This window comes from Pimephales promelas, chromosome 11, assembly GCF_988280905.1.
Source record: "Pimephales promelas chromosome 11, fPimPro1.hap1.1, whole genome shotgun sequence".
Classification (NCBI taxonomy): Eukaryota; Metazoa; Chordata; class Actinopteri; order Cypriniformes; family Leuciscidae; genus Pimephales; species Pimephales promelas.
In genome coordinates, this window is record NC_142779.1 from 31,445,175 (window position 1) to 31,461,249 (window position 16,075).

General features: G+C 41.9%; 1 protein-coding gene across 2 annotated transcripts in view; it reads right to left on the bottom strand.

The window, feature by feature from the left end:
* Positions 1-3,186: 3,186 nt before the first annotated feature.
* The window catches only part of meis1b (Meis homeobox 1 b), a 68,549-nt gene continuing 55,660 nt past the window's right edge, over positions 3,187-16,075 (bottom strand). Inside the window, exons 10-13 of one of the 2 annotated variants that reach the window (XM_039690365.2) lie at positions 8,876-8,934; positions 7,887-7,976; positions 7,297-7,390; positions 3,187-4,010 (exon numbers count right to left, since the gene is read on the bottom strand). In XM_039690365.2, the coding sequence (XP_039546299.1) occupies positions 7,332-7,390; positions 7,887-7,976; positions 8,876-8,934 (208 nt within the window). In that variant the 3' untranslated portion in view covers positions 3,187-4,010; positions 7,297-7,331. The remainder of the gene's footprint in view (positions 4,011-7,296; positions 7,391-7,886; positions 7,977-8,875; positions 8,935-16,075) is intronic. The other variant, XM_039690364.2, reaches the window with a different exon arrangement.

Consider the following 16,075-nt stretch of genomic DNA (forward strand, 5'->3'; position numbering starts at 1 on the left):
CAAGGACAAGGATTTCGTGGGGACAATTTGACCCCATAATGCAGGGTTTACCAGTCCACCCCTACCACACACACACACACACACACTTCATGGAGCAGTGGACAAACACGACCAATGAATCGAGAGTGGACCACATTTGCATCTGCCATTGCCACTGCCTGCGTGCTGCGAAGACACATGACCCTTTGTGAAAGTTTTCAAACTGAAGCAAAACTACTTGAGTACAGAGTACAGATGACAGAAACATGCAACAGCCCAGCCCATGCTGCTCTTTATGGGAGGCAGAAAGTCCTGTTTGGGCACCTCTGTGCTTATGGAACAAATTTCTTTCAGTCATTACTCACAGAGTTCAGTATGTGGTCAAAGCCAGATAAAAGCTTTCTTCTTTCTTCTTAAACAACAGATGGAAAAGGCGTCGTCTTTAAATGTCTTTGACTGCGGGTAAATGAAGAAAATCAATAATCATGTTCATTTGCAAAGGTCACGAAACGCTCATTAGGAAACTTGTTTATAACAGAATTAACAGCAAACTGATCTTTATGTATACTGTTCTGTAGCTTTTGTTGGCCATTATATCTGATAGGTCTACTAAAATTCATATATTGGATATAGCTACGGTTTAGCCTAGCTGTGCGTTGGCAGTAGGCTATGCTATTTTAAGTCAGCCTATCTATAGGCCTACAATAGCCTTCATATTTTAGCTAACAATTTAAAATAATTAATTACAACAACAGTAGGTGCTCCAAAAAAAGATTAAATGTGACATAGGCTAAATAATGCTTATTAATATTAATGTTACATGATGTTGTAGGCTACATTAATATTACTGTTGTATAGTAGCATAAACATGACTAGTGTGACGCACTAAAATACTAAAAGTTAGCTCCTTTTTTTATGTAAGATTATCAAAAATGTTTTTATTATTATTATAACTATTTAGTAGTTTAGTATTTCAGTCCATAATGAAATTCCTGGATACATTTCAAGACATTAAATCTGCCCCTGAAGGACAGTTTTCCAGATCCCCTAAAGATGGCAGTCAAACATGGGATTTATCTCCGCCCGCGTCTCCAGAGCACTGAATGGCGAATGGTTGAGGAATTCAAATCTGAGGAGCTGAAACGGTGTCATTAAACCGTCGCCTGTGTTCCGCGTTGCTTGAGAGCAAAACATTCGGCAAAGAGAAGGTAATAAAAATACAATGGCGATAGAAAACTGAAAGACGGGTTTGAGAAAGGGATCTTATTGATTTATTATGGGAGTGTAGTTTAACCTGGCACCACCCGTACAAGGGTAAGTTTTTCAGAATTCCCACAAGGAAATAGCACTGACGTAGTCTTGTCGAATCCATCGTAAACATACACTTCGATTAGTTGTGTCTGATTTAGAATTATTTTAAGTGCTCGGTTTTAGCGGGTAGCTTGGAAACAGCCATGCCTGGATAATGCCGTTTCAAGCGCTCTTGACGGAGCCATTGAGTGAGTGAAATAAGGCGTGAGGGGGAACTAATCTTTCCATTTAAGTGTTTGTGGCAATTTTATCTAAATGAATTTTAATGCTAAACGGGGGATAATTCTTCCTTTATCCGTCCCTCCACCTCATCTAGCCCCCCGTTTGAGCCTCGGTTCTTCGAACAGGCCGCACATTTGTTGCACATTAGCAAACGTGGCTACTAATGTTGATTATGCAGTATTTAAACAAACGTCGTCAATTTCATTCTGCTTGACGACGTGTGATATATGTTGCCCTTTCTTTAAAAAGTTGGACTCACCTTGTGCATTAACGCCTCGGACCATGTTCACACTTTAGCCTACATTAAAGTGTTCTTGTAACTTGTGTTATTATAATTAATTACAACAAAATGTGTAATTGCATGCAACTCTTAAATAATAACTTACTATTAATTTGGGTTACTCAATTAGTCTGTGCACACTGCAATGAAAGGTGTGACCCAAAGATTTTAGATGGGTTAAACCTGTAGCCTAGGCCGCACCTCATGTTCAGACCATTTTCAACGTTTACATTACAGCGTTCTTGTAACTCATGTGATATTATAATTAATTGCAACATAATTTAAAATGACATGAAATGCTTAAAACAATAACTTGTAGTTCATTTGTGTTACTCAGAAATTAATTACTCTGAAAAGTGTGACCCAAAGATTTTACATGGGTTAAGTCTTTAGGCCTAGCCTATAAAAGTCTCAAATTATGATTCCTGGATGAAAATATAGGTGGCTTATATAGACACATAAAGTTTGATTCAAGCATTAACATAAGCTCTGGGTCTGTGTCTCACTCATATCACAAATGTGAACACCTCAGTGTAATAGTTTGGGGAATTAGATCAAGAAGTTTAATTTTGGATTCATTACTAAGGGTGGGAAAAGCATGTAATGTGGTTATCAAAATTAACAAGGAAAAAAAACTGCCAATCAAATTAAAATGAACATTGGCTAATGAATAATAGAACCATTTTGGTTATCTAATGTTGAGGGAAACTATACTCTTATTTTGTAGCTAAAAAAAAAAAAAAAAAAAAAGAAATTAAATTGCCCAATATTTTAAAAGGATTTGTAGTATTTGTGACAGCCAGACAAAACCTAAAACGTCAAAAAAAAAAAAAAAATAATAATTTAAAAAATTAAACACTATTTGAGGAATCCTCAAATATATGAAAATAGCTCGTTTCCCCTCTTTTTACACAAAATTTATTCATTTACAATGTATACATAAACTCTTCAAAATTCAAACAAGTGATAGCAACAAGTTAAACCAATATCCCAAAAAAAGAGGTTTGCTTAATCAAAAGCATGAATCCCAAATCCCATTTATAACTTAAACTCTGAAAGTGTGATGGGTTGGCTTTACACACACACACACACACACACACACACGCACACGCACGCACACACAGTCATTCACACATGCTTGTTCTTCACATTCAGCTTCTCACATCCAGTAAAAGTAAGTGAAATAATTTTCATTGGTTCCAATGGTGATTGGGGCCAGTTCCATTATGATGTATAAATTGGGAATGCAAATTGGAGACCTCCTGAAAGGCAGGAGAATGTGGCTCAGACAGGTGGATTTCACTCAGTTGCTTCCTAAGGCCATGATGAGTCTTGGAAAATCCGCCCTCCCACAGGACAAAAAAAAAAAAAAAAATTGGCCTGGCAAATACGTATTCAATGAATTATTGATTTATTCACATATATATTTTTTTCTCGTTTAAACGCAAAGTGATTTATGGAGGAGGCCAAAAGTCTATGAAGATGGCACACACATAGTGTGGAAAGAAAAAAAGTTCACATCCTTTTTAAAAAAAAAATTCTATTAGAAACAGCATAATATGCAGAACAATACAATAGCATTTACAATACTTTTTTCCCAGTTCTTATGAAAGTCCAATGCAATTTTACAACAGTATACAGTATGTCCTCATCCCTCCCCTTTAGAGGCTGATATAGTAATAAATTCAATCTTTCTCTCTTGCCCTCTCTCTCTCTCTTTCTTTTTTGTGTCTAAGCAAAGGGCACCTCCTTTTAAAGTGTCCCATAGTATACAGAAATCTGCTTCTTTCTTGGTCCGAATCTAAAGCCAAGATGCAAGCTCCTCAGTCTCTGTAGCAAGTCAGTATGTAATCGGTGCTTCACAAGCCCCAGAAAAACCAATCGCAGCTCATCATCTGTCCATCACAGTCATTTAAAGAATCCGTTTTAGTAGATTACTGGGCATGGATGTCCATGAATTGTCCTCCCATGTTAGGGTCTCCTGGATTGAACATAGGGGGGCTAGAGGCTGACATGGGCATGGCAGGGTGTGGCGGTCCTCCGTGCATTAACATCGCTGGGTGGTGAGGGTGTCCAGGGATGTAGGAACGCATGGGAGGGCCGTGCCGCAACTGAGCAGGGTGGTGGGGCATCTGGGAGGCGCTGTAGCCTGGTTGCCCCATAGCCATACCCACTGGGCCACTGTGTGACAGGTAATCCCCTGGCATGCCTTGTAGTCCTAGGTGGGGGGGGGGGGGAAGCAGAAGATCACAGTGATTACTGATGACGCATTTGTGATAGTCAGACATAACGTAATCTATATGTTTGGGAGGTCATCAAGCCGACAGTTTTCTTTCACAAGAAAGATCTGACTCTACAATCACAGCACCAGAAAACATACATGTGGTTGTAAGAGAAGCCTCCGAGGGAGGACTGTCCTCTGTAATGAATGGGGAGAGACTAGAAGAGGAATCTGTGTATTGGAAGAGGGTGGCTCTCTAGGGACTAACTCACTGGCCTGAACACAGCACTTTTCTGCCGCATGCACCAGGGATGTGTACTAGTCCCTGCTTTATCCATCAGGTCTGGAATCTGCCACGGTTATGCCCGACTAGTCAACTGGAAGGTTGTCCTTCACTAAGGTCAAGCTGATATGTAGCTGTTGTTTGCTAATTTTATATTCATCTCAGAGAACAACGCTATGGTGAGAGTGGCTCCCCACTGGATAAAAGTGACTATGATGTGCCTATATTTTTTTTTATTAGAGGTCTATCACCAATAATTTTACTGTCTCTTAAAATGTTCATTACATGTTGGTTGTGTTATTTAAAAAGTCTAACACTAAATGGCACATAGGTGGAAATGAACTGCCGTTTATCCTAAGCACGGGCCAAGTCTGTATGCCAGAGGAAGCCACAACAATGACAAATGAGGTAAAATAAGCCATGCCTTTATTCTACGTTCTCCCCTCACTTATCTCACTTTAAACACAATGAGCAAAGGTCTATGGCTCGCTCTGAGAGCCCCTCAGAGAAACGGCACCATTGTGCTTAAATTAGAGACGAAAGGTGAAAATTTACAAAGGCCGTCACTTGAGAGGCCTCACCTGGGTGCGTGCACGTGCCACGAGCAGAAAGGCCACTAACCCTGTGACGGCGGCAATACAAAGCAACAAATCAACCTCAAGTTGAAACAGCCCTTTTGTTATTATTCTGATTGTAGGTCTTTAGGTTTCAGCTTCAGAATGACATATATAATGGTTGGTGTTTTGCACTCGCACGTGGAGTGGTAATCTGTATGCCCCTGCAGTTATTAACTACTAAAGGCCTGACCCAAGCTTTTGAGGGGTCATCAGCTGATCTGATTTCAATCCTTGTACGCGTTGTTTAGTCAGGAAGGAAAACATCCACTCTATCAGAAAAGCAATACTCGGACGTGGAAAGGGCACACGTTGCAAATGTGTTTTTTCACTTAATAAGTCAATCAATACATTGAGTTCCTTGCCTGTCTATTTTCAGGGGTGCCATGAGACCAAATCAACAGGGGATGTTTGACATAGACAATACAGGAGCCAAATCCCCGAAGACCCTTTAGCCCGTAAAACTAAAAGTTCAGAGCAGAAAAATGGGTACCTTGACCCTGCAAAAGGTTAACAAACTTCTGCTTAATGAATGGGAGGAATGGAAATTTCAGACAAAGGAGTCTCCAGCCGAGCTTCCAGCTCACCAAAGCATACCAGCTTTGGACGGGGAGGGCAACATTTTTGTCCATATGCCCATAATTAATGCTCTCTGCGTTGACTATTGTCTTGAAATTAAAATGAAATTTTTTTTTGGCCACCCTTGGCTAATTTTGTTGAAGAAACACAAAGAATGGTACAGGGGGAAAATGGTCATAAAACAGTCGTTCCCTCATTTATCAAAGGCTCGCCCTCTTCTGCTTGAGTAGCCAGGCTTTATCCACGCTGACAGGTGTATTGTTTCGGAGAGCTATAAGCTCTATAATCGTCATGGGCAGAAAGCATAACGCTTTGCTAAGTAGGTTTAATTGGCTTTGGTTTTAAGTAATGTTGCAGTGTGACTGCTTGGAACACCTTAATTTCAGGTCTTTGGACTTCCCAGCAAATAACTGCTTAATCTCGCCTTGAGGAGAATTCCTCAACTAATGAAAATTGCTTATGAAATATAATGAAGCCTTGGTCTCTTAATCAAATAAGATAACGTTTTTTTTTTTGTAATAACCTATTAATTTAATTGGTCGCGAAGTATAAAACACATCACTTACATTTAATTGACCTAGAAACTATAGAAACAATATTTAAATTGGACAAGCTAGGAATTTTCAGTGATGAAGCAATAAAGACCAGGCATTCTTCACCATGGCGACATATTTCTGTCACACTCTCTTTCCTCATTTCCCCTCATCTCGCTCGCTCTCGTTTCCCCCTCAACCCATCTCATCTAAGATTCCATACGCGGCCCAATTACAGAATTCGGCAAGCAAATTGAGGCTGTTTAAAGCAGGTTTCTCACATGTCTTCTGGGAACTACGGCAGCTGCTGTAAGCAGCCATTTGGACACCGGGAAACACTCTCAGTGTTTAGATATGCACACACAGCGTGGACGTGACGTTTCAAGCACAGAGCTCGTGTTATCAGCCCGTGTCCCTCGGTTAAAGACAGTCAAGTAGAGAGTATCTTTGACAACAGAGGCATTCTGTGCTTGGCTGCATTAATGATCGCTATTTTTGTATACTGAATAAGTCAAATCCATTTGTCACACCGCTTGTGATGGCATATTTAATTTGGATATAGTCAATTAGGCTGGACTAAGCTGTGTACCCTGCTGTGCACACCTCCATTTTGCACTCCTTCATCTCCCCTGCCTTTGCCATTAGTAATCCTATTAGGAAAGACAGACAAGAAAATAGTGGACCAAGTCAGGGTCGATAGAAGCAGCTCCACCTAAAACATTCCAGGCAAGACTGACATAATTTCCAAATGTGTGGCTATGGATTTGTCTGTGGGGTGAGAGAGCGATTCTTTGTGCGTTGCCTCGCAGGTTGGTGTATAAATGTAACTCATGCATCAACTGTAGGGAGACAGATTTATGACACTTTGGGGACATGCACTTTTCTCTCCTTGCACTGCTGCAGACTGCTTACATTTTGCCAATCAGTCTGTTGCTATGGTAACACACCCCTCCCTTTCTCCGACCAAAACCCCAATCTCAATCCCCCACCCTCCTCTTTCCCCACACAGCTATTCCTCCTCTCTCCCTCGCCCACACTCATTTCCCCTTTCTATATGACTCTATGCACAGTTTAGTAACATGGCCCAAAAATTTCACAAGTATGACAAAGATCACACACACAAGCACACAAACTCCTGATTGAAGCTAGTCACCCACAAGAACAAGAAATATTAGTATCGGTAAGCAGGAAAAAGCAGCGTGTTGTCATTTCTCTCCCATGTATGAATTGCTGAAAACATTGTGGATGCTTGGTGACCCTGCTTTTGTACTTACTTCCCCCATTGCTTTGCGATTGGTTAACTAGAAGGTTACATGTAGTGCCACTGTCCCTCCATGCCCATATTCATGCCCATCCCACTCATAGGCCCTAGAAGGAGAGAAAACAATCGAAGAAGAAGATGCCGAAAGATGAGAAAATAAACGGACAACAGCTCAGAGACAGGAGGTCAAGAAACAAAAGCACAATCCCCGTTTATTAAAAGAAAAGAGAAGAACACCATATAGTACAAATAAGACAAAATATACAAGTAAATAATGCATTCAAAGGTTGTAAGGAAGCCTGGCTTTGGACAAATCCAGCCGTTTAACTGGTGAGGTGGGAGGGAATGAGTGGTTAGCAACAGTGACCAGTTGCACAGGGTGGAACAGAATTAGATACAGAGAGGAGAGCGAATTCCGCGAAGATGTTTATGAGAAAGCAAAAGTCTAAGAAAGGAAACATGAAGGGGCAAAGGGGTATAATGCATTGGACCACACCTGTGCTAGCCAAGGCTCTCAGAGTCAGTCTGAGAAGGAGGTAGTGATGGGGGGCTTGTGGGAAGGTGGGAGATGTCAGAGGAGAAGACGACACGCCAAGGTCTTACCAGGTGGTCTGATTCCCATGTGCTGCTGGCCGTCCATCACGAAGCCTCCCATGGGTTGACCATCTGGGTTGTAGGGAGCTCCTTGACTTACTGCAGGAGGGTATGGTGAGGGAATGTGGGGGAAATGAACAGTGGTCAATTAGTGCTTTTAATTAAGTTTCAGTCAGTCACAGGAGAAACATCATCTGTTAGCCCACATGCAGACTGGGGCATTTCTTTGGGTTTTGTGAGAGATAAAACACTTGACGGAACATGCTCAATGAAGCTTAAGGACTAGGATCAAAGCACTGAGCATATATTCTATAGATGCAGAAAACATTTTTAGACAGCACTCTAGTGAAACTGTTCAATAATACATTTAAGGAAAAGCAAAGTGATATATGTTTCCGCACGCAACCTAATTGAGATGTACTTACCATGAGTTCACGCTATTGAAAGTGTGTGTGCTGGGGGATTATTTGGTCAAAAACAACAGCTCAACCCCAATGAATGCCTTTGAACTTTACTGAGTCCCTAATGCTACCCTGCCCCCTGAACCCCATTACAGGTAATAAACTTTACAGCAGTCCACAACAAGCCATGCACCAGGGGCACTGTTCACTAACAGGAAGAACTGAACCAGAAGGCAAACACAGCCAATTCAGAATTTAAAAAAAAATACTTCAATATCCTCTTTGCTTGGCCGAACTGCTCTCCACTTAACTTTTGGAGGATAATGAGTTGGATGAGGAGGAAACAGTTGTAGTTACTGTCTCAACGCTTTAATCCATCGTATGCGTTTGCTCGCTTCTCTTTGTCACTGGGTTATATACTGTAGCGCCCAAGTCAGCATGATTAGTGCTTTGGGTTAATTGGATGGATTTTAGTGGTCAATCATTGTTGACATCCAGGCTGGGCTAAGTATTTACCGGCAGGTGGGCCTCCGGGTGCATGGCTTGCAGGGGGCTTTCGCCTGCGGGACTTGAATACAGAAACTATGGGGGACTTGCCTGCTCGGTTGGACTGGTCGATCATGGGCTGCACTATTCTTCTTCTTGCGTTAATGAACCTGTAAAAAAACAAGATAATGCAACATATGATGGAAGGGTTTTTGCTGTCTTTTTCTGTAAACACAGTCATGTCCATGCCTGCTGCTGTCCAGATCAGCCCAGATAACTAATCAGAGGGGGTAATTGGGGGATTTTTCTCTCTCTCTAATCCTCTAGTACTCCCCTGGGAGTGTCAGAGAGTTGTTCCATAACACAGAAATGTTCACAAAGCTTATGACTTGTACAAACGTGCGCTGGCTTAATACAGTATACATCGCCTACTAAGCGAAGTGCACAAAAGCAGTTTGAAGACAGCGATGTTTTTGTCCATCCATGCAGTTCAAGAGACTCCTTTTCTTTTTTTCGATGAACTTTATTTTAAACCACTGAGCAATTCAAACCCGGATGCCAGATGTAGCGCAGCTGATATGCAGCAGGAATTAATGTGTTTAGGAAATGTTTACTAACAGAAAAGTGTTGCTTGTCAAAGAACACTAGTACAAGCCATGTTTTCTTTTTTCCTTGCGTCTCCCTAGAGGCAGAATAATGAAACTGTGGATTCAGTTGTTGCTTTTTACCTCGCTGAAAAAAAGCAGGCCGCATTTCTGCATATTGTGCATAACATTTGGGACAAAAACATATCTAGCCCCTGTAGCTTCTGACCCACAACCTCCTTGCACCATACATCAGAGTGCTCTGGTCTTGTTGTGCCTAAATCCCCTCTAGTGACCCCGTGACCCTGGTCACCTCCAGGAGACTAAGCTCAGGGGTTCCAACTTGATTTATGTCCTCCTGCTGTTACCACAGTTGGACACTTCCATTTCATCCTTTGAGGGGGGAATTAGTAGACTTTTAAGGAAACAATAGCTCCACTCCTCTTTTCAGGCTGAGAGAAGCAAGGGAGGAGAGATTGGGGTGGAGGGAGAGAGCGAGATAGAGAAATAAAGAGACAGAGCAGAACTAACGGACAAAGAAATTTTCACATAGGCATCTGCTAAGCTTCTTGCTTCTTAATTATAAAACGGATCGTTCCAACTTATTTTAACCGAGAAATCACCCACAGTTTGAATAAAAAAAAAGTTGTATTCAATTTTAATTTCGGTTGAGGCGACTTTTAGGTGCTCTTCGTCCTTACCCATGGTAATATTACTGTATGTAGGGAATGGCCTCTTGTGCTGTAAAGCTTGTTTTTTTATTCCTTAAAATGTATTTCTCCAGAGAACTTTCTGATATATTTATCACCAATATCACTTTAGAGCATCACCTTAAAGGCTGAAAAAAAACAAAGATTGGGGAGGAATGTACTGACATGGCAGTGCACCATCAAATGAGAGAATGTCTGGAGTTTTATCACCAGCAGTGGGCTGGAGAGCAGGGGGAGTCTCAGACTAGGCATTCCTTTTACTGCCTTCATCTCAGGCTGGGGTCAGGGTGGGGTGGGGGGTGGGGGGTACTGTTGTCTATCTGCTGACCTCTGCCGTTTGGATTTTCCTCCCTCGCTCACTCGCTGTCCCTCTGCCTTTTTTTTCCACTCGCTTTCTTTCAAATTGTGGAAATGGCTGTTCTTTCTTTCTTTTTCTTTTTTTTAAAGGTATCTTAAGCTTCCTTTCTCGTTCCTCCTTATATCTAAGGCCAGATGCGCCAAAATCTGGAACAAAGGACAAGTGCTACACAATACCAGGCAGGGGGATGGAGAGGTGGTGGGGGTGAGGGTGGGGGTGTATGAGTGTGAGGAAAAAGAGAAAGAATGGTCATGCTCTGTTCTGTGAGCCAGGCGGACGCCCTGGCGCTGACGGTTAAGAAGGCAATCAAAAGGAGCAGAGAGCCATACGGGCCAGGCTAAAGCTGGAGCCTCCATTAGGAGTAAAAGTTCACCTTTGCGCGACCTCTCCGCGCTATAGGACTGCGTTTATGGCCTGTTCAGTTTCTACTTCCCATAGGCACACAATGAAGCCAACTATTCAGTCTAGCTCGGGACAATGGGGGGCTATTTTAAAGCAAAACGCCACTAGTGGCACCTCCAAAGACGGATAAAAAGAGGAGGGTTAAAAATACAGAGCTTCACTAAAAGGACAAGAAAAAAAGATTGAAATGAGAGTGTTTATAAGCCAAATGAACCTTGATAGAGGGCAGTTTGGTCCTTCTCATTCTGCTAGTGTGTGTGCGCGTGTGTGTTTCGTAATGTGTTGGAGCACTATTGCTCATTCCAGACTTCACTGACAGTCGATGTGATCTCTGTCGGGTCTGCCAGGGCCTACGCTAATATCCCACTCTCATTACAAACGCACAGGTGTAGCACGAACGGCACGTGAAATGGCCAATTAAAAGCAAGAAATTGTCTTTTTCATCAGCTGCCTTTGTTGCGTGACCAATTAGGGAATAATTTAATAAGTGTTGCTGGAAAGATCCGGATTGAAGATACAAAAGGTTATATTTCAGTGTGTCTATCTAAATGCATATGAAGTGTGTCGTTTTTCTCAGAAATGCCCCCTTCGTCTGCTCGTTCCTTTTCTCTCAGATGTAAACTGTTTGAGGGGGCGCATGCATGACTACGGAGGACCGAATTCACTCATGAAATCACATTTCAACACACTCAGCTACATTTACATGTATATTAAAAACCCACAAACAGGCATATCAGTAATACCGATGGAATAGAATGATCTGATGATTCGGATCTGCATCTGTGGCTCTCTCCAGGAAAAAAATATGCATTAAAAGAAAATACATCAAATATGGTTTTAGGATAATTAAGTTAAAATTAAGTAAGAGTATCAATTTAGCTATTGTGCTAACTCTGATTTTGGGAGTAACGAGCTATAAATATAGCTACAAACTACATTTTCAGTAGTGTGACAGAAGCTCAGCTGTTCTTAAAACATTGTAGCTTTTCCAGTTACTTTGTGACACAACACTACATTGCTTTTTTTCATATTGTAAGTAATATACATAATGTTACATTCATTGCCCCCCCCCCCCCCAAAAAAAAAAAAAAAAGATCTGAGACCCTGTCTTCTTTTTTTTAAGTATTTAAACACAAATTAATGTGCTTTTCTAGCTTTGTAGCTATACATTTATCTGTGCTGTCACCCTAATTGGGGAATTATACTACTTAAATTTTAATTACAAATTAAATAATCAAATAGCATAAATTATATTTCTCCTTTAACAATGTATTTATAGTTGTTAGCTTCTAATATGAGCTACTTTTTTTTTCAAAATGACAGCTCAACTGCGTAACGATTTCAAATAATGTGTAACTTGTACATTGACAAACTACATTCTTGAAGACGCTGCTTTAATTCAACCAGCTAATCAAGCAATGAGACCCCTCTGGTGAAACCAACTTTATTATAAGTGTCTGCTCCAGAGATCCATTTACTTAAGTAATTAGTAATTCACATGTTGGCATGCCTCATGTCGCAATTTTTATAAATACGAGCATCTCATCTCGACCTAAAAGTCATAAAAGTCCACCTCGGCTCCTCCTCTCTCCGAGTCAATCTGGGGTCAGTCGCTATGGCCTGCCAGTGTTTAAATAAACTAGTCCAGCTGTTTGCTGCACAAATTCCATTTACACTCTTCCTCCCCCCCTCCCCAATCCACCCGCTCTCGCTCACACACACACAAATGCATACATTTACACACTCCTTTTAATCAGTGCACTGCAAGCCAGGCCTGGAGGAGTGGTGTTAACCTGTTCCATTGCTGGAGACAGGCTAGAGGCAATGGGGCATACATAAAGGACCAACTTCCAACACCCGTTCAATTCAGCATCTCTCACCTCAGACAATTCCATTCAGCCACATCACACCCCTCTTCCTCCCCTCGCACTGCATGTTTCTGCCTTTCTCACTTCTCTTCATGTTCTTAATAACACAGGTCTCCCCCGCGACCCCTCCGCTGCTTCTTGGTGGAATCCCATAAGAAGAACCCACTCTGCTGGGTCCTGAGAAAAAGATGGATGCCAACTCTTTCTTCAGACTGCTTATGCAAACAACTTGCCATTCTCTTTTAGACACCGACACCTCATTTGAGGTGTGGAAACATAGGCATGTGTCTGGACTTATTTGCAAATTTTGCTTTAGCTGCTTCCATCAGCTAATACCAAACCTGTTGGCTTCCAGGTTTCTTGCATACAACTGTGAGGTTTGCCATAGTTATCATCAAGTCAACCACTGGAATTTCTAGAGTGACTCCAGTATTCACAATATTTTGGAGGCATTCACTCTCACAAACTTGGGAGTGTGTACGTGGCTAGCGATTCCTTGCTTCTAATTTCCACAAACGTTCCTGGGATTACCTGGCCCACTCTAGCAGAGAAAAACAGCTTGCTCAAAGAAAACAGAGGAGATGTAAACGAGGCTCTCAAGTAGGAGCTGGTCTAATCCCTGCTGCATCAGCCCCCCTCCAACAGAGGCCGGCTATTACTTCAGCAAACTCACCCCCACATGCTCCTCTCACCAAACAAAGTCGAAACCTTTCCATTAACAGAGCTGTGAAGTCCCCTCTAAAGCCGCTTTTTAAAGAGTGGGGCCGCCGCCTGGGGGCTGAGGAACACACTTTATAAACACATAGTCAGCCTGTGAGAAAGAGAGAGGGCCGCAGCGGTGATCGCTACGAACAATTCAGCGAGGAACATGCATGAAGACTCCAGCTTGAGGCAAGAGGAGGCCATCGCTGTGATCAACCTCTGTTGCGGCATTCAAACGGCCGCTGAAAAACAAAGCGCAGCGCAACTGCCGAGGTGCTGGAAACGCTTCAGAGACGGTTCCCCACTCCTCTGGAGTCGGGGACTATGAGGTCATTCTTGGCATGAACGCGGCCTGCCCGCTCTCCTCTGATTCTCCACCCAGTCCAGAGAGAGCAAAGGAAAGAGAGCAATAATACATCAGCGAGGGAGGGCACCATCACATGCCCACTTTCCAAACACAACATTGGAACGCTCTCGATTCCATGTTGTTGCCTATCTCTGAAGGCCTCAGGCAAGCACTTGGGCCAAAGAGTACTCCCTCTCTGTCTGGGCAAACACGCAAACAAACAACCGCACAGTGTTGGGACGTCAACTGCTGCCCTGTGTGTGGCAACACATGGCACATAAGAGAGGAAATGACATCACGGCTGCAGGTTCAATAGGTCCTCCGCCTAGCTGTCACTGTAGAGCTCATGCTGGCACCGCCAGTTCTATTGACACACATACGATCTGACTGGCCTTACTAACCAACTGAGTAAAACACAATTTTTACTTTAATAACTGATGGTATATTCATTTGAATAACCAGTAGAGGCCACACAAGAATGAAGATTTGTGATCTGACAAGTTTAGTCACTTTTTTTTTTTTTTGCCTCAACTTGCCTTACAAAAACGTACTTGTGGCAGCACCATGTTAGTATCAGATCAAATATTCTGATGTACACAGAACCATGGTACTGTTTGATTTATGCATTATTATATTTAATACAATACACTATTTAATATTTAACAACTTGCATTTCATACATTTGAAAAAAAATCTTACTTCTTACATTGTTAACCTATTCTTTGGAACAGCTTACATTTCATACACTCTAAAAAATGCTGGGTTGTTTTAACCCAATTTTGGGTCAAATATGGACAAACCTGAAATGTTGGGTTAAAAATGTAATGTAAAAATTTAACCCAACGGCTGGGTTAGTCCATATTTGACCCAAAGTTGGGTTAAAATAACCCAGCATTTTTTAGAGTGTAGATTTTAAAAAACGCTGGGTTGTTTTAACCCAATTTTGGGTGAAATATGGACAAACCCAGCTATTGGGTTAAAAAAGTAATCTAAAAATGTAACCCAATGGCTGGGTTTGTCCATATTTTACCCAAATTTTTTTAATGTAAGATGTTAAAAAGAGAAAGTAATTCACAAAATGCATAATTTAATGGAATTCGTTTTCATGGAACTTGTGCATTATTTTCTTTATTTGTTTCCATTTCATTTGGTGAAGCTAATTGTGCAGACACTACACATTTTAAAGAGAAAACATTACGCCTTTTTTTATACATTGCCTATAGAATAAATATATGAGGTGTTACTTGCTCTAGTGTGCTTATTTTTGTGGTTGTTGTTGGAAGGGTGAAGTTCAGCATGACCTTGCAATCACTGTAATGCTAAAAGCTCATTAGCTAATCAGTGGTCGGCTCGCTAATCAGCAGTCCAATCTGTTCCTAGATTTATAAACATAACCAATATGCTCTAGTGCCAATCCACCCTCCGTCTGTCATGTTCACATTCCCCCACAAAAGAGAGGATAAAAAAAAGTAGAGAAAAGAAGAAAAATGGAGGCATTGCCTGGGGCCTGTTGTGATGTAAGACAGAGGGAGAGAAAGAGGGGGGTGCACCCTTGTATGGTTCACAGACTCTGTACGAATGCATGCATACACACACGCACATATCTTACGACAACTTACTGCCAAAGAGGCATCCATGCACATTCTCTCCGAGACAAAGAAACTATTTTAACTCTGCTGGTCTCGTTTACACACACACACATATGCATACCCAGTCCAACACACATTACTAAAGACTTCACATGACTAAACGCACACACACACACAGAGAGAGAGAGAGAAAGAAACCACTCCAACTTGTCTGCTGTTGACACAACACAGAGATCAGGTCTGAGCAAGTGCTGAAATTCCAGTATGGCAGAATTGTTAACAAACACTTGAGAACAGACTGAGCCCAACTGTGCAGCAAGGCAAACAATCCCTATATCCACCCAGCTTCATGGAGCTGAGCTCTTCACTACGTTTCCATCTTTGCCTGATGTAGCTGGGGGATTTTGAGGGTGTAGGTTGGGCCACATGCCTGTGTCTCGCTGGTGTAAATATGTCTTTTGTTTGGCGGTTTGACCCCAGGGTGTGTTGGTATTTTGTTGAAAGGCCACGGATATTCACGCTAAAGCACCTTGACAGTAAGACTGTGTGAAGGCCGCTCCGGGACATGGGCTACGGCTCATCTCACCCAGACCTATTCGCATCCTTTGGGTCGCTGTTGCATGCACACACACATACACATATGCATATATGCACAGTGACACCAGAATTATAGATCTAGCAAACACTTACACACATTCAGTCTAAAACAAGAGCTTAGAGAAACGTTTTATTGCTCAGACGTTGCTCTTTGA